The sequence below is a fragment of the Neomonachus schauinslandi genome, chromosome 11 (genome assembly GCF_002201575.2).
Source record: "Neomonachus schauinslandi chromosome 11, ASM220157v2, whole genome shotgun sequence".
Taxonomy (NCBI): Eukaryota; Metazoa; Chordata; class Mammalia; order Carnivora; family Phocidae; genus Neomonachus; species Neomonachus schauinslandi.
The window spans coordinates 105,531,123-105,550,824 of NC_058413.1; the positions used below are offsets into that span (position 1 = coordinate 105,531,123).

The following is a 19,702-nucleotide window of genomic DNA, read 5'->3' on the forward strand; positions in this document are numbered from 1 at the left end:
GCCCCTAATCTCTCCCATAGCTTCACCTTTAATGTTTCCCTTCGTCCTACCCTGTGCAGTTTTTAAAGGCCAATAACCTGTCTCAAAATACTCTCATTCCCATACAGTGACGCTCTTCAGCCAGTAAGGGCTCCCCTTACTCGAATCCTCACTTTTCCCTGAACCTCTGTTTCCTTCCTGGATTCCCTTCCTTCCCATCCAGGCTAGACCCACAATCCACCACCTCAGCCACTCTTCCAAGGACTCTTAAACACCTTCATGTGCACATTCTTCTACCATCCCCCTTGCCTTCCAGCCCTGGATCTTTCCAAACATCCCTCTCTGCCTTTGTACCTGGGCTTTTCAGCATTGCTTTAGAAGTGGGGCCGTTCACGACCACTTTAAAAATGTCTCACCCTCACTAGTGCCACTTAGCGGCCATTTCAAATGTCTTCCTATCTTTCTTTCCCATTCCCCCTTCAAACTCTTCCAAACTCCTACAGCTCTTCTCCTACCTACCCAGTCCCCACCCTCCTCACTCTAGGCCAGTGATCTTCTCTCCCACCTGATCAATAAGTAGTAAACTCCAATTTCCCACAGCACTCCCATTTGGTGTGTACCTGTTCTACTTCCTCTCGTTCCTTTCTTACAGGAATAATGCTCTCGTCCTTTCTACAGTTAATGCCGTCTACCTGCATCTTCTGTCTTCTGTATGTCCTATATTTTTCTTGTTTGGATCCTTCTTCCCTTTCTGGCTGTAAAGCTCCTTGGGTTTGTCTCACCTGCCAACCCTTCATCCCCAACTTCTGTCTCCCATGCTTTCTTTATCCACATTGTCTTTTCTCATGTTTCCACTAAAACTGTTTAAACTGAGATCATCAGTGCCTCTGGATGTTTTCCATCCTGACCTTACTTCCCTCTGGCTGTTGACACTGTTGGTGGTTTCTGGACCCACCACTAAATTACTGCACTCCTGCCTTCGTGACTCTGCCTGACTCCAGACCTTCAGATTCTCCGTGTCTCAGGCTCCCTTCTTGCTCCGCAGAGACCTTCTGCCTGCTTTTCTCCTTGGTTAATGTCACCATGCAGTCCTCCTTGACCCTTCGTATCTGTGTGAACGCCCATCACTGTCTCCATCATCTCTTACCTGGACTATTGACAGCCACTTGAGAATTTCGGATGGCAGTTTTCTTTCTTCTCTAGCCCACCTTCTCGACTACTGCCAGAGTGACTTTCCAAAGCACAAGTCTATTTATGCCTGTTCCCTCTTTAAAACTCTGAAGGATTCTCTCTGAAACTTCTTGCATAAGGCACAAGGTCCTTCCTAATCTCATCTCTGCCTACCTCTCCAGCTTAGTATCTTCCTGCTCTGCCACATAAATTCCTAAGTCCCTGGAAATTAAAATATGGCTATTAAAACTCCAGAGCTTGTGCTCTGCCTGACATAGGCTTGCAAACATGACAGTCACATCAGCAAAATTTCAAAATAGGCATAATACATTGCTTTCTTTAACTTTCTGGACCTAAGGAGTACCCCTAAGTGCTATGTTCAACATTGTAATTCATAGATCCAGAGACTGGACTCAGTACTTGCCTAAAGTTGAAGCAAGTCATTTGCTCCATATCTGTATTTCCTCTCTCAAATGGATGAATGATCATCTTGTCTTGTATCTAAAATTAGAAGCTGTGGGGGCATCTGGGTGGCTCGGTCAGTTAAGCGGCTGCCTTCGGCTCAGGTCATGATCATGGGGTCCTAGGATGGAGCCCCGCATCGGGCTCCCTGCTCAGCGGGGAACCTGCTTCTCCCTCTCCTGCTCCCCCTGTTTGTGCTGTCTGTCAAATAAATAAATAAAATCTTAATAATAATAATAATAATAATAATAATTAGAAGCTGCTTTTTAAACCCAGTAGGTGAGAGTACTTCATTTGTTACATTAGCTGTCATTTGAAATTTTTCTCATGGTGTGTGATGTCTGTCCCATTTTCTTTCAGAGTAATGTACTCTTTCTCTCAGGAATGTTTTCCTTTTCTAATTATTTCATTTATAATTCCAGGAAAGCAGGTAAATAATTTGGTGGATTCATCTAGTCATTTAGTTGGATGTCATGCACAAAGGTGAGCATAAAAGTATTTTCCAACATAGATTCTTTGCTCAGATTGAAAACATAAAGGATGTCCTTATGTTGCTAAAAATACTTGTTTATTTTGCAGAACTGAAGTGTCTGACAAGAGTATGGCCACAGATCTTGGGAAAAAACTGGAAGAAATGACAGTCCCCTTCTCATTAGAGAGCGTAGTTCCAGCTAGCAGACCATTCGAAAGCCACCGACGTGTGCTCTGTTTTGATAGCACTGCTTGTCCTGTGGCGGATTCGCGGGGCACAGACCATAAGATGGTGTCCCAGAACAAAGAAAGGAATGACATTGCATTTCCTAATCTTGAGTCACCCATTGTGTCCTCCGCCTTAAAACCCCCTTCTAATAATGCTCTCAAAAGGGAGAGAGAGAGACCTCCTTTGCCTAAGATTTTATCTAAATCAGAAACTGCCAGTAGCCGACAGACCACCATAAAAGAAACTCAGTCAGAAAAGAAAGTTTCACCAACAGAAACTGTACTTGAATCTTTCCATAAAGCAACAGCTAATAAGGAGAATGAATTATGCAGTGATGTCGAAAGGCAGAAAAATCCAGAAACTTCAAAACTGTCAAACGGACAGCAAAATGGGGGTTTACGGAATGAGAAAACCATAGCTTCACTGCAAGAACTAACCAAAAAACAAGGCACATCCTCAAATAGTAAAAATGTCATTTCAGTAGGTGCAACTGTGAAGGATCCAAAACAAGAACAAACGAAATGTGCCAGTTCTCTGATTAACCCACTAACCAAACATGCCACCGAAGTGTTGCCGGATGGCCAGTGGCCTAGCCCCATAAATAGGCTCCCCGATAGTTCTGATGCACCTGTCCCCCGGACATCTGGCTCAGGGACAGGGGACAAACATAAAGAAGAGCCTAGAGACGGTATCAAGGTCCCCTCTAGTAGGCGTTTTGGTGAAGACAGTAGCACAGCCAAGGTAATGGTCCCTCCTGTCACCCCAGACTTGCCTGCCTGTAGCCCTACCAGTGAGACAGGGAGCGAGAACAGTGTAAGCATGGCTGCCCACACCCTCATGATTCTCTCCAGAGCAGCCATCTCCAGGACAGCCTCGACGACTCCTCTCAAAGACAATACCCAGCAGTTCCGAGCATCTTCCCGGAGCACCACAAAAAAGCGGAAAATTGAGGAATTAGATGAACGTGAACGCACCTCTCGTGCTTCTAATAAAAATCTTGCAAATTCATCACTCCCAATGAAAAAGAAGAAAATAAAGGCAAGTTTGAAAGTCTTAATTTCAAAACCACACCTTTGCCCTTCCTTCAGTGCTCACATTAGAGATCTCAGCATTTTTGCCGCAGCTACCTAACTGAACACTCTGGTCAAGACAGCTTTGGGTCTTGATTGACAAAATATATTCTGTAGCAGTGTGTCTCAGCCAGTGTGGTACTCAGAATTTGTCTAGGTGAAATGAAGCATTTGCAAACAATTGCTAAGGCATTGAGTGATGAACCTCTTTCTTGGGGAAAGGAGGTTTTTGTTTGTTGTGGTAGGACCCAGGTTTTTTGGGAGAATAACATAAGGCATGAAAGATTGGGAAGCCACTATTGTGTGTGGAATTACCAAGTAAAAAACACCTTTGCAACTCCTACCTCTTGGGGTTTTTTTCCACGTGTCCTGCCATCTCTTCCATTGGCTCTTACAGACGTTAATATGTTGGAGCAGTGTAAAAGTTAAATTTACCTGTTTTTTTCTTTGGGCAAGGTTATCTGTAGAAAGGCAATGCGGGGATAGCATTGAGAACCAAAACCCGTTTTTCCTAAAGCTGTGTAGCCACTTAGTAGATGAATTGAATAGAAAGAAAGGTGTTTAAAATGTCTTACGGCAAGTCCGGTGTCAGGGAAAGATTCATGGCTTTGATGCCATGCAAGCCTGGGTTTGAACCCCGCATCTCCTGCTTACTGGTTCTGAGATTGTGGTTAAGCCCGGAGCCTCTGGGGCTCAGCTGCATCCTTTGACATGAGGCTACCACACGTCTTACCTGAGGCTGGGAGGAGTAAACGTAGTGCCCTCAGTGCTCAGTGTTTGGAACTGGAACGGTACCTGTTACTTGTAGTGAGGAAAGCTCCTGAGACTCTTATTATGGTTTGGTGAAAATGACCACCTTCATAGAAAGCACGGTCTGTCTTGTCTCAGCATTCACAAACTCTGAATTTGTTTAATGTCTTTTGCCCTAAACTAATGTTAAAGTACCACTGAAGTATAATTTATTAACTTTGGATTTATAAAATGTGTTGCTACTTCTCTGTATAACTAAAATTCCAACCAACTAAAAATTTTGGCAAAATTTTAGTAGTATAGGAAGAACCCAGTATAAGGTTCTAAGTGAAAGTTTTTTGGCCTTGTTTGAGTTCAATATGTTAACTTAGGTTTATTTTTTCTTTTTTTTTTTTCTTTTCTTTTTTCATTTCTTTTTCTCCCCCTTTCCTTTGTTTGTTTATTCTTTTTTTTTTTTGACAGAAAAAGAAGCTACCCAGTTCATTTCCAGCTGGAATGGATGTGGACAAATTTTTGTTATCATTGCATTATGATGAGTAAACATTCTGAACATAAAAGAACAGTAGCTATTTAAAACTCGTATCCCTTAAACTATGAGTGTAGGGAGTGAGATACTGACAGAACCTAAAAGCATGACCTGCACTTTCCTTGTACTGAAACTTCACTTTATATCTGAATCATGCTGTTTCTGAAGCAGCTTCCTAGTTTGTAAATAGATTTACCTAGTATATTTTTTATTTTGGGAAAAACATTTGCAGAAATGTAAGTAAAGCCAATCTGCAAAACTGTATAGCTCTGACAATTACGTATTGTAAATATTGTATAAATCTTGTTGAAATAGAAGTTAAATCAACTTAGTGTTCTTACATTGTGTTTTTTGACTTGTGATCCCTAACTGAGGCTTATTCATCTGGAGTAGTTTCTCACTTTTGGGGGGGGGGGATAATGCTTTTCCTTATAAAATTGCCTTCAGTAACTGTCATACAAGACATTTAAAGTCGGCCACAAAGTAGTACAAAGGTGATGACAACCTCAATTGGTGGTGGAGCGATCAGAAATGAACAGTTTAGGGTTTTGCTAGAGTGAATACTTTATTACCCCTTCTTATAATTGCAGTAAAGATTATATTCCTGAAATTTTACACTTTAAAGTGTTTCTCCTGGTCGTTCTGGTCTCTTTGTTCTAAAGAGAGAATTTTGTAAACCATATCTGAGTGTTCTGATCTTTTGTTTATAACTTTCAGGATCTTTTACAGAACTTTAAATGTTTAGACTATTGAGCCATACAAAGTTTATGTAGTAGTTGAGATTTCTTGGTATGTATATACTTTTTCCCATATACTGGGGATTTGAAGAATTGCACTAATTCATAGAACTTCATACATAGTAGTGACCAGTGCACATTTAATTTAAATCTTGGATTCTATGTTAAAGCTTGTATGGAGGATTATCTTCTGGTATCCTTTTAGAAAGCCATGTCCATCATAAGATGTAAAAAGAGAAATCATAGTTTTATATTTTAATTTAGTTTCTCCTAAAATGGGCTGTGTTAAATAACTATATCTGTACTTAGATATAGTGCATTGTCTCTGTGCCCCCTAAGGTGTTATAAAGAATTACTCTCAAAAAGTCCTTAAGGAGAATGAAAGAGGTGCCTTCTCTGTATCAACTCACACACATCAGTAAAGTTGAAAAATTGGTTTAAACTTTTAAATGAGAAGAGAAATTATCATTAATATCTGACCGATTGTGCCTAGATTAAAGTATATTCTCTTAAGTGCTTTCTGTTTGGTCGAATATCAGTATTATCAAGGATTTTTTTCTACAGGTGTATATGTTGTTAAAGGGTCATTTTCCTCAGCCTTTTTTTTTTTTTTTTTTTTATAATGGGCCTTTAAAAAACTAAATCCATCCTACTCCTATTTCTCAGTGTGGAAATCACATCATAATTGCTGAACCTTACTGCAGAAATATGTCTTGTTAAAAATTTCTATGATATGGTGGGGGTCTATTCCTAAAGAACTACATATCATATCCGTAATGTTTATTTAACTCAACTTGATACTGTACTACAGTTAGGTTTGAATAAATGTTTTCATTAACTGCAAAAGTTTGAATTACTTTATATTGGCAGTCATTCTCATGTAGATACTTTCATTAAATTCCTTTGCAAGTCACTTTTTCAGAAGTTCACATAGTGTTGGAAAACAGATTTCCTTCTCATTCAGTTAATATGTATTAATAGGTGCTAAGTACTAAGAAGTCATACACAAAGTAAGTTCACTTTATTCAGGATTCTTAGGCACTAGCCAAGAGCTGCACTTGGTACGGTCCAAAAACACCTTACATGCTTGCAGCTTTCCTTCATGTTCAAGAGCAAAAGTCCAAATTCCTGGACATAATTGTAGCATATCCCGGGTGACCTATTTTAACATTCAGATGCCCAGGGACTGCATTTCAGGGTCAGAGTATATACACCATAAACTACTTGTGGCTACTTTTATAACTACATGTAAGGATCCACTCTTTATTTTGGACATTATTTAGTGGTTAATGCCCTCAACGTGTGCCAAGTGTGTGAATTTTTGTAATTAAAAGATTTTATTATTTTAGCCCTGGATATTGTTATAACCTTTTAGTAGTATGTTGAAACATCCATCAGCACTCAGCCAAAGGCTAGATGTCATGACTCTTAAGGAGAGTAAGTATGAAGCTTCAATAAGATGTCATTTCAAATGCTTGTTATTATGTATTTTGCATTCATTATTTCTCAAGCCACCATCCTTTGGCCACAGGCTCAACTTCTTGAAATTCTGTATTAAGTTTTGACTTTTAACAGACCTTTTTCTTTTTATAAAAAAAATTAACATTTGGCATACTTTTTCCCTATTTTTTCTACATACCTGAACTTAAACTGCAAATATAACTTCCTAATGCTTTTCAGTTTTTATATATTATAAAAAAAGAAAACCATGACAACCATTAAGAGTCATTTTAATTTATAAATGAACAAAAAGCTTAGAAAGTCTTTAAAAAAAAAAAAAAACAGCACTGACAGATTTGTAACCAAATAGCTATTTATGTTATCAGCTGTTTCCTTAGGAGACATTTTAGAGAGTGGAATTACCAAATTAAAAACTTAGTATACATCTTTTTAAGGATCTCAATACATTTTGCCAAATTATTGCAGAAAATTTTTTTCAGTTTACATTCCTGCCAGCAAATTATCATTTCTGCCATGGCATGTGCTTATCACTTACCAAAGACGTCATCACTGGTTTCTAGGCTTTTAGTTCTTACTAAAATTAGGAGTTAGCTCCCAGCCCATATAAATTTGTTTTGATATCTGGTGTGAAATAAAGATCAGAGTATATTTTATCCCTAAACATTTAACCACTTGACTCTGTATAACTGGTTAAGGTTTATCTCTGCACACACATTTACTTAAAATGTCTCTCTTATTCTGTACTGACTCACAATTTCTTGTTCACAATTCTAAAATTCAAAAGGTTCTAACAACCAATTTTTCTCCCTAAGTTTAGCATCAGAATTATTTAATGGCAAAACCTGACCTGATTTGACATGAGGCTACATGAATCTCTATCTCATTTGGTAGGGATATTCATATTTTATTACTAGAAAAGTAGTAATGTGCTTATTAAAATGTGCTGTTTGAGATTCAACAGGGTGTATGTGATATATACATCATGTTACTTTTTAAAAATCCTAAATATTCTGCATCGTAAAACCCAGCTAACCATAAAGATAGAAGACCAAAGACTTTGAACCTGTGTTAAATTTACACATCTTTACATACAGTGCAGTATGTAGATTACTTTGTACCACTGATCAAAGCATTATAGCTTTGTGTCCATTTTAACTATTCTTCTTCCAAGTATTCACTTCTTCCATGCTTCCCGGTTAACTTTTTAGAATCACTTGTTTTATTTCAAATTAAAATTCTTTTGGAGTATTCATTTGAAGTACATTGATCCTATAAGTTAACTGATACTGAAAGAAGCAAATGGTAAGGGCAATATGGTGAGTATCCATAGCTTTGTAGTTACCGCTAGTCTTATAAATTCCTTGCTGAACTGGGTATTTTGTTGTTTGTTGAATTCTTAAAGAACTGTTCCATTGTTCTAACTGGTTATTGCTTTTATTAGTTAGTGTAAAATTTTTATGGAAGCATAACATAGAAAAAGTGCACCAACTATTAAGTTCACAATTCAGTGGATTTTCTAAAAGTATTCACATCCACTTAATTACCCAGATCGAGACCAGCACATTGCCGGTACCCTAGAATCCCTCTAGTAACTGCTAACTCCCAGGGTAATAATTATCCTGACTTACCACCACAGTTTCAGCTTTTTTTTTAACAGTTTATGTATTCATGCAGTATATAGTCTTATAACTTCTTTTGCTCAGCAGTGCAAGATCCATCCATGTATGTAATTCAGATGTCTTCTTCCATGCTATGTATTTTTTCCTTGTGTTTATCCATGTTGTATTATACCACAGTTAATCCATTTTATAATCAGTGAACACTTATTTTCAGTTTGGGGCTATTAGAAATAGAACTGTGACTATATTTGTACCTTTTTGGGGGTGAATGTATTAGAGTTCTCAGTTGGATGTATATTCAGTAGGGTTGCTGGCTCTTAGGGTTGCATATATCCAACCCTATTCAGATTTTTCAGTTGTCCAGAGTGGTTTTACCAAATCCTACTACTATCAACAGTGTAAGGAGAGTTCCATTTGTTCTACATCATTGTCAGTACTTGGTATTTTCGTTTTAGCCATTTTGGCAGTGTATATTGGCATCATAATGCAGTTTTACTTTAGTTCTTCCTGATAGAACTGAACACCATTTCATATGCTTACTGGCCATTTGGATGATGGGTCTCCTCTTGTGGAGTATGTGTTCATATCTTTTGACCACTTTTGTATTGAGTTGTCTGCCTTTTTTCTTACTGATATATACATGTTCTTTCTGTGTTCTAGATACAAGTCCTATTTCAAATAGAAAAACTGATGTCTGAATATTTTACCATGTTTTTCTTCTAGCAATTTTATTGTTCAACCTTTTGTATTTTGATTAATCATCCAATTAACCCAGCACCATTTTTTTTTAAGATTTTTTATTTATTTATTTGACAGAGACACATCGAGAGAGGGGACACAAGCAGGGGGAGTGGGAGAGGGAGAAGCAGGCTTCCCGCCGAGCAGGGAGCCCGATGCGGGGCTCGATCCCAGGACCCTGGGATCATGACCTGAGCCGAAGGCAGACGCTCAACGACTGAGCCACCCAGGCGCCCCTACCTAGCACCATTCTTGAGAAAGACTTTCCTTTCCCAAATACACTGCACTGTTACCATTGTCATGAGCTAATAAACTATGTACGTGTGAGTTTGCTTCTGGACACTAATCTGTTCCACTGGTCAACTTTTTTTAATTGAAGTATGATTAACATACAGTGTTAGGTTAGTTTCAGGTACGCAACATACTGATGCAGCAATTCTACACATGACTTGGTGCTCAGCACAGTAAGGGTAGTCACCATCTGTCACCAAAAAACATTACTAGAGGATCATTAACTGTATTCCCTCTGCTGTACTTTTCATCTCCGTGACTTACTTATTTTATAACTGGAAGTTTGTGCCATTGGTCTGTGTTTTAAAGATGTGCCAGTAACACACCATCTTAATGACTATAGGAAATTTGTTTGTTTTAGGTTTTTATTTTATATTTGAGCCACTTACTCAGAGATCTATTAGAACTACTGGTTTTCCTGATGCTTAGTTTTTATTTACTAAGGATGTATCCTCTCTAAATAATTATTTTCTTTTTTTTTTTTTTAAAGATTTTATTTATTTATTTGAGACAGAGAATGAGAGACAGCATGAGAGGGAGGAGGGTCAGAGGGAGAAGCAGACTCCCTGCCGAGCAGGAAGCCCGATGCGGGACTCGATCCCGGGACTCCAGGATCATGACCTGAGCCGAAGGCAGTCGCTCAACCAACTGAGCCACCCAGGCGCCCTAAATTATTTTCTAATTTCATTTCTTCTTACTATGGTGATTAGCACTTCAAGTACAACTAATAATGATCAAAGTAGGCTTCCATGTCTTATTCCTCATTTTAATGAGAATGTTAAGTACAGTGTTGCATTTTGTTTGCAGTGTTTTAAGAACTTACATCAGGAGTATCTGTTCAACTTAATTACGTGCTCTTCTAACATCAATTAAAATATTTTTATTAAATCCATGAATTTATTTTTATATTCTAATATGTGCTTTGCAGTCTTACTGATTTAAGTATAACTAAATTTGATTTGTCAGCATTTTATTTAAAATGTTTACTTCTAGGGGCGCCTGGGTGGCTCAGTCGTTCGTTAAGCATCTGCCTTCGGCTCAGGTCGTGATCCCGGGGTCCTGGGATCGAGCCCCGCATCGGGCTCCCTGCTCGGCGGGAAGCCTGCTTCTCCCTCTTCCATTCCCCCCTGCTTGTGTTCCCTCTCTCGCTGTCTCCCTCTCTCTGTCAAAATAAATAAATAAAATCTTTAAAAAAAATAAAATAAAATAAAATGTTTACTTCTAATGAGATTGGTTTCAAGCTTATGCCAGTTTTTTTCATTGAATTTGGAACTTACCATCTCTTTCAGTTTATCTGAATATTGGAATACTAAATAGTGCTTGTTTGAGGATTCACGTGATGGTTAAGACAATACAGGCAGAGCACTTAGGTCAGCGTCTGGAACATATCACAGCTAGTGCCTGCGCTGTTTTTTTATTTCTGTATTCTGCAGCAGATTATTTAGAATGGGAGCTAACTATTCCTGAAACTAAATCACCACAAAATCATCGAAGCTGGCAGGCTTTTGCAGCAGCAATTTAGGTTTTTTCCCCCAAAAGTTCTTCTAGGCTGATTGGTCTAATCAGGCTTTGAGCTTTTTTCTGAATTAAATATATTTTTCCCCTAAATCTTGCTTACTCTCTTTAGAGACTAATTTTCTGACAAAATCACCTGTTACGTTTAACAACTGTATACTTTTCTGATTGACTGGTCATTCTTTTTTTTTTTTTAAGATTTTATTTATTTGACAGAGAGACACAGCGAGAGAGGGAACACAAGCAGGGGGAGGGGGAGAGGGAGAAGCAGGCTTCCTGCCGAGCAGGGAGCCGGATGTGGGGCTTGATCCCAGGACCCTGGGATCATGACCAGAGCCGAAGGCAGATGCTTAACGACTGAGCCACCCAGGCGCCCCGAATGGTCATTTATTCTTAATGTTTGCTCTTTTCCTCAGAGTTCTTTTTCATGTTTAATTTCTTAAATTGAATGAAGAGTTATCTGGCTTTTTTTCCTTTTAAAACTATGTAAGCATTTAATTAACGCTATGAATTTAGTTCTGATTTCACCTTAAGACATCGAAATTTGGAAGACAGGGTAAGTACTTTCATTTTCTTGTTTCATTATTTTCTTGTATAATTTAATTACTTAGAATAAAGTAGCATTTTATCTTTTTTATTTTTTTGCTTAAAATTTATTTTTATTCTGGTAAAAAGATCAGTTGATATTTCTGTAAATCTTTCATGGATGCTTAAAAACAAATATTTTGTTTATAAAGATACTAGGTTTGATATTTAATTTTATATTTGCTTTTAACACTTTTGTCATAAACCTTTACTTTCCTGTTATTATTATCTTGGCCATAGTTTTTGCCTCAATTGTTTTGGTATCATTGCTCAGGGCATAGTCTATAGCTGTCATTACTGCATTTTTTTCAGCTTTATTAAGATTGATGACTACAGTTGTTAAGATATCTAAAGTGTACATCACGAGTAGATCTACAATACATCAAGGAAACAATACGTCGTGGAACGATTCCTCCCATCAAGTTAATAAACATCCACCACCTCACATACTCCTCTTCTTGGCTGTGTGTGTGACGTATGAGTTCTCTCTCCACACATTTCAATTCTGTAATACAGTATTTCCAACTGTAGTCACCACACGATACATTAGACCCTTAAACTTCATTCATCTTAGAGCTAAAATTTTGTACCCTTTTATAATCCCCCTATTTCCTTCACCACCACTCTCTGGGCCTCAGCCCCTAGCAACTATTTTCCTACTCTGTTTCTAGGAATTTGACTTTTCTTTTTTCTTTTTTTTTTTCTTTAGATTCCATATATAAGTGATGATACTATGCAATATTTGTCTTTCTCTGTCTTATTTCACTAAGTATAATGCCCTCGAGATCCACCCATGTTGTTGCAAATGCAGAATGTCTTTCTCATGCCTGAATCATCCTCCATTGCGTACATTTACCACCGCTTCTTGTTCATTCATTGACTGCCACTTAGGTGTTCCGTATCTTAGCTGCTGTGGATCGTGCTGAGAAGCTGCAGGGCACAGTGGAGAAGTCCACGTGTCTTTTCACTGCTTTTCATTTCCTTGGGGTATAGACACACATGCACACACGTATCCACAAGTAGGATGCCTGGGTCCTATTTTTTCTGATTTTTCTTCTTGAATGTTTGAGGACCCTTCATACTGCTTTCCATAATGACTGCACCAGTTTACATTCCCAGCAACAGGGCATGAGGGTTCTCCTTTCTCTGCATTCTTGCCACTGCTTTTGATGACAGCCATTCTAATAGGTGTGAGGTGGTATGTCGTCGTTTTGATTCGCCTTTCCCAGATGACTGCTGACGTTGAGTAACCTTTTCATGGACCTGCAGGTCATTTATAGCTCTTCCTTGGGAAATGTGTATTCTTATCCTCTGCCCAATTTTTAGTTCGATTGTCTGGTTTTTTGCTATTGAGTTATGTGAGGTTTTGTTTTGTTTTGTTTTTTTTGACATTAACCACTTATCAGATAGATGGTATGTAGATAATCTCTCCCATTCTATACATTGTCTTTTCTTTTTGCTGATGGTTTCTTTGGCTGTGCAGAAGCTTTTTAGTTTGATAAAGGCCCATTTATTTGCTTTTGATTTTGGTATCAAATTCAAAAAAACCATGGCCAAGGTCCATGTCAAGAAGGTCACTTCCTGTGTATTCTTCTAGAGCTTTATGGTTTCAGATCTTAAATTTCAGTTTTTAGTCCATTTGAGTTCATTTTTATATATGGGGTAAGATAGGGGTCTAGTTTCACTCTTTGGCATATACCTGTCCAGTTTTCCCAATACCATTTATTGAAGAAACTGTCCTTCCCCATTTTATATTTTTGGCTCCTTTGTCCTAAATTAAATGATTATGTGTTGCATAGATTTATTTCTAGGCCCTCTATTCTATTGATCTGCATGTCTTTTATGCCAGTATTATACTGTTTTGATTACTATAACTTTGAGGTCAGGAAGTGTGATTCCTCCAGCTTTGTTCCTCTCAAAATCGCTTTGGCTATTCAGGGTCTTTTGTAGTTCCATACAAATTTTAGAATTGTTTATTCTATTTCCATGGAAAATGTCATTGAAATTTTGATAAGGATTGCACTGAATCCGTAGAATAGTATGGACATTTAAATAATACTAATTCTTCCTTCTTAATTTCATCAGCATGAGATATCTTTCCATTTGGTTCTTGATAGTATCAGTATACAGGTCTTTCACCTCCCTGATTAAATTTATTACTAGATAACTTTATTTTTTTTTTGATGAAATTGTAAATGGGATTATTTACTTAACGTCTCTGTTAGTAGATTGTTGGTGTATATAAATGCAGTTGACTTTTTTATACTGATCTTATGTCCTACAACTTTACCAAATTCATTTATTAGTTTTAACATTTTTTTTTTGTCGAGTCTTTAGGGTGTTCTATATATCGTATTATATCATCTGCAAATAGAGGTAGTTTTATTTCTTTTCTGATTTGGATGCTTTTTATTTCTTTTCCTTGCCTAATTCTTTGGCTAGGACTTCCAGTTTATTGGTGAAAGTGGGCACTGTTGTCTTGTTCTTGATCTTAGGGGAAAAACTTTCAGCTTTTCAACCTTATTTTGTCAAATGCTTTTTCTCCATCTATAGAGATGATCATATGATTTTTACATTTTGTTAAATGATGTATCACATTAATGTGCTGTAGAATTTGGTTTGCTAATCCTTGTTTAGGCTTTTTGTAGCTATGTTCATCAGGGATACTAGCCAGTAATTTTCTTTCTTGTAATGTCTTTGTCCAGTTTTGGTATCAGGGTAATGCTGTCCTCGTAAAATGGTTTTGGAAGTGTTCCCTCTTCTTCTGTTTATTTTTTAGATTATATTTATTTGAGAGCACTAGAGAGCACGCACAAGTGAGGGTTAGAGGGAGAGGGAGAAGCAAACTCCCGGCTGAGCAGGGAAGCCCATGTGGGGCTCAATCCCAGGACCCCAGGATCATGACCCAAGCTGAAGGTAGACACTTCACTGACTAAGCCACCCAGGCGCCCCCTCTTCTTCTGTTTAAATGTTTGATGGAATTAACCAGTGAAGCTGTCTCATCACACACTTCATTGTGTGAGGTTTTTGACTACTAATTCAATGTCCTTACTACTAGTTGGTTTGTTCAGATACCCTGTTTCTTCATGATTCAATCTTGGTAGGTTGTATGTTTTCTAGAAATGTATCCATTTCTTCTGGGTTTTCCAATTTGTTGGTAATTCAGTGTAATCTCTTATTACCCTGTGTATTTGTGTAGTATTCATGTAAGGATTCCTCCTTCATTTATACTTTTGAGTTCTCTTATTTTTGTTCCGATTTTAGTATATGTGCTGCCAAAGCAAATTCTCTTATTTTCTTGGTTAAGTCTAGCTAATGGTTTTTCCGTTTTTGCCTTTAAATTAAAAAAAAAAAAAATCAGCTCTTAACTCTATTGGTCTTTTCTATTGTCATTTTAGTCTCCATTTCTTTCCACTCTGATCTTTGTTATTTCCTTCTTTTATTAATTTAGGGCTTGGTTTGTTCTTCCTTTTCTAGTTCCTCGAGGTGTAGTTAGTGTGTTTATTTGAGATTGAGATCTTTCTTGATTCATAACGTGAGCATTTATCACTGTGAACATCCCTATTAGAATTGCTTTTGCTGCATCCCATAAGTTCTGGTATGTTGTACTTCCATTTTCACTTGTGTGCACATTTTTTAAAAAAGATTTTTAAGTAACCTCTGTACCCAACACGGGGCTCAAACTCCCAACCTGGAAATCAAGGGTCACATGCTCTGCTGACTGAGCGAGCCAGGTGCCCATGTCCATACTTTGTGTATTTCTCTTTTGATTTCTTCTTGGACCCATTGATTATCAGTAGCATGTTTTTAACCTCCATTTGTGGTGAATTTTCCACTTTTTCTTCTTATAATTATTTCTAGTTTTATACCACTGTTAAGTCACTGGATATGATTTCAAACACCTTAAAATTAGTAAGATTTCTTTTGTGGCCTAACCTGTGATCTTGGATGGTATTCCATATGCCCTTGAGATGAATGTGTATTTCTGTTGTTGGATGGGATGTTCTGTAAATATCTAAGTCCATCTGGTCTGACATGTTGATTCAAGTCCAGTGTTTCCTTACTGATTGTCTGGATCATCTCTCCATTGTTGAAAGTGGAACACTGAAGTCTCCTACTCTTGTATTGTGCTCCTATGTTGGGTGTGTATATATTTAAAATTGTTTAACTTCCTGTTGGATTGCCCCCCACTTCTTTATATCTTATACAGTTTTTGTCTTAAAGTCTGTTTTGTCCAAAGCAAATACAGCTACCCTGCTTCCTTTGGCCTCCATACATGGAATGTCTTTTTCCAACCCTTCACTTTGAGTCAGTGTGTCCTTGAAGCTGAAGTGAATCTCTTGCAGGCAGCAAGAAATAAGCAAGACAGCTACTCTGTGTCTTTTGGTTGGAGAATTTAGTTCATTTGTATTTAAAGTTATTATTTAAAGGTATGGCCGTTTTGTTAATTGTTCTCTGGCTGTTTTGTAATTCCTTTGTTTCCTTCTTCATCTCTTGCTCTCTTCCTTTGTGATTTGATAATTTTTTGTGGTTGGCATCCTTAGATTCCTGTCTCTTTATCTTTTGTGTATCTACTATAGGTTTTTGTTTTGTGGTTACCATGAGCCTATAGAAGATACTTATAACAGTCTAAGCTATAACAACTAACTTCAAACGCATACAAAAACTACACTTTTACACTCCCCCACCACACTGGTTTTGATGTCACAATTTATATTGTTACCTTGAACACCCATTAAAAATTTTTGTAGTTAAACTCATTTTTAATATTTTTGTCTTTTAACCTTCATACTAGAGTTTTAATTTGCCTACCACCATTACAACATTAGAGTATTATGAGTTTGACCATGTATTTGTCTCTACCAGGGACACTTAAACTTTTAAATGTCTCCTTGTTACTAAATAGCATCCTTTCCTTTCAGGTTGAAGAAGCCCCTTTAACATTTCTTGTGAGACTGGCCTAGTGGTGATGAACTGCTTCAGCTCTTACTTGTCCAGAAAACTCTCATTCAAACCTGAAGAACAACTTTGCTGGGTAAAGTATTGGTTGGCATTTTTTTTTTTTCCTTTCAGCACTTAGAATATATCCTGCCATTCTCTTCAGGTCTGCAGACTTTGCTGAAAACTCTACACTAGTCTTAAGGGGTTTCCCTTGTAGGTAACAAGTCATTTTTTCTCTTGCTGCTTCTAAGATTCTCTCCTTGGCTTTAGCTTTTGACAGTTTAATTATAATGTGTCTCAATGTGGGGCTGTGTGGATTCATCTTTTTTGGAACCCTCTGGGCTCCCTAGATCTGGATTTCTGATTGCTTCCTCAGGTTAGGGAAGTGTTCAGCCATTATTTCTTTGAATAAGCTCTCTGCCCCTTTCTGTCTTCTCCTTCTGGGACCCCAGTAATGCAAATATTTGTCCACTTGATGTTATCACATACGTGCTTTAAGTTCCCTTCCTCTGTCTCCTTTTCTGATTGGATGAGATTCACCGTCCTGATTTCGCGGATCCTTTCTTCCACGTGGGAAAGTCTGACTCCTTCTTAAGTTTTCAGTTCAGTTACTGTATTCTTCAGCTCTGATTTCTCTTTAGTACTTTTCTATTTTCTTTTTTTAAATTCTCACCTTGTTTATATATTGTTCTCCTAACCCAGTGAGCATCTTTATGGCTGTTACTTGTCAGACAAATCACTTCTGTTTCATTAAGGTCTGGTTAAATTTGATCTTGTTCTTTTGTTGAGCACAAATCCCTGTTTCTTCATCTTCCTTCACTCAGGTGGTTTTTACCCATTGACCTTGTGTGGGAGACGAACGTCTTCAGTCAGCCTGGCCAGTCTTGGTTGTCTCTCAGTCTTCTGTGATCACCTCTGCTGCTTGTTGCTTTCCAGTGGCTCCCAGCACTTGAGGGTGTGCGAGGACGCGAGTGTCTGGGAGGGGAGGACTGCAGTCAGCACCTAGATGCAGGCGGGACTGTCCGGCAGCAGCTGACAAGGTATGTCGTTAGGCCTTTCCCAAGAGAAAGCAGACAACAGACTTTGTGGCCAGCAGCCTCCGCACTGGAGCCGGGGTGGGGGGAGGAGGGTTGCTCCTGCACCCGCTAATTGCTTCTTTGCTACAGTTCTTTGCAGTCCAGGAGTGCAAGTCCTGTTGCCTGTCAAAGCCAGGTTATCCAGGGACTCAGGCTTTGGGTGGCAGCTACAAAAGGAAGAGCACCAGACATACATGCAAACTACTTTTAGAAGATACTTGTATCTGTAAGGAGTTCAAGGGAGAAGTCAGGGGTAGGGTCTGCTGGCTCCCCGGTCTCCGGGGAGGATCACCGTGCACTCCTAGATCCGTGCTAAATGCTTTTGCTCCGTAAAAACTACCACTTCCTTTTTCCTCTTTGTTTTCGGGTTCCCTAGAACTTTATTTTTAATGATCTTTTCTTTATAAAAGCATTCTTGTCCTGTTTCTGCCTTGACTACTAGTAATTTGTGATACATACTACCTTCTCTTTTTACTTGATAATGGAGTTTTTCAGCTTTTATCTTCTATAGTAATTTATTGTAGAACTTATTTTACATTCTACTGGCATTTGCCTTTAGTTAGCGCGTGTAATTTTTTTTACCCTGATTTTACTACATTCCCCTCCTCTCCAGCCAGTCCTTTTAAACTTTAAATTTAAAAATTAAGAAAATTAAAAATTTTACATTCTTGAATTAATTTTGATTCTTTCCATGTGCTGATAATAAACTTTGTCATTTTTGGAGGAAATAGTAGAGCATATTTTATAAGCTCTTGCATGCCTAGAAATTCCTAGTATCTTTGTTTCATTAAAAATATGTAGATGTTGGTCACTTGTCTTCTAGTATTTATTAAAACAAGGACTGAGGCTACCCATTTTTCCACCTAGATATTTTCTCCAGAATCTTAGTAGGGTTCTGTTAATTTTGCTAATGAAATAAGGCCTTCAGCGTTTTTCTATTATAATTAATCCTTGGGAGTACCACGTGGTTTTTTTGTTTTGGTGTTTTTTTTTTTCCTTTTTAAGAAATACCATTTACTCCTGGTTCTATATTTTTCTTTTCCTCTCCCCGAACTGTGAGCGGGCTTTCCTCTGTCACTGACTTTGAGATGCAGTGTTACTTCTGCTTGTCTTCAGTGAAGTATTCTAATAGAGTTTGGGTTTTCTTTTCTTCGTGGGTCTTGGCCCCTCCTGTCAGAGTCAGGGCGGAGGCCCACTGAGCACAGCTGCAACGGGGACTGCTTGGATCAGGCCGGCTCAGCTCCTGACCAGGCAGCTTGGCCCCAGACCTTGCAGTCTCCCTACTCCGGGCCTCAGTGTCCTTCTCTGCACCTGACAGGAAATGATAGCGCCGACCTTCTTGAGTTCTTGTGAGGATCAAAGGATTTAGTACATAATGAACCACAAATATTAGCTGTGATTACTATACAGATATATTTTTTTTAAGTATTCTGTCTGAATCTTAACATTTTTTTCCTTATATTATCTTTTTGCTCCTTCTCAGGTAAGGATTCACAAGAATCATTTGCCAGGAGATTATGTATACGTGACCTTTTCTGCCCCTTCCCTCTCCCACCGCTGTCTGTCTCAACCAGAAAAGGAGCGTCCCTTCGCGGAGCCACCATTGAGGTGGGTGCACACAGCCCCTGCCCACAGTGTGCTGCTCTCCTCCCAGAAGAAATGCAGTTCCCAATACTTGGGCTGCATTTTCTCCTGCTTAAGAACAGAGTCTCTGCACCTGATAAATCCGTTCAGCTGAGCAGCTCCCTCCGCCCCAGCTGCTGTAGTTAGTAATCCAGAGGCCAAACCCCTGGGTTTTCTCAGACCTGCTACCCCCTCAAATCCTGCATGCTCACCTTGGGAGAGACTGTACCCCCTCTAGACCCGAGCACGCGGATCTGTCCTGTTTCCAGCAACACTGTGCTCACTTCCACTCAGTTAGCTATCATGACGTTCATTTGACCTCGGACAATCCTCAAAATAGAAATGAGGATTTGTTCTGTAAAACGGGAGCCTCTACTTCTAAGTAACAGTGGCATACTGGTATTTCAAATAGTATGGCTTGATAAAAACTATTCTGAACTACTAAAGATTACAAAAGAC

General features: G+C 38.4%; 1 protein-coding gene across 1 annotated transcript in view; it reads left to right on the forward strand.

Moving 5' to 3' along the window:
• The window catches only part of LOC110586156 (protein NPAT), a 52,937-nt gene extending 46,942 nt beyond the window's left edge, over window positions 1-5,995 (forward strand). The window contains exons 16-18 of the mRNA XM_021696327.2: window positions 2,034-2,094; window positions 2,191-3,349; window positions 4,594-5,995. Coding sequence (XP_021552002.1) covers window positions 2,034-2,094; window positions 2,191-3,349; window positions 4,594-4,671 — 1,298 coding nt within the window. The 3' untranslated portion in view covers window positions 4,672-5,995. The remainder of the gene's footprint in view (window positions 1-2,033; window positions 2,095-2,190; window positions 3,350-4,593) is intronic.
• Window positions 5,996-19,702: the final 13,707 nt, after the last annotated feature.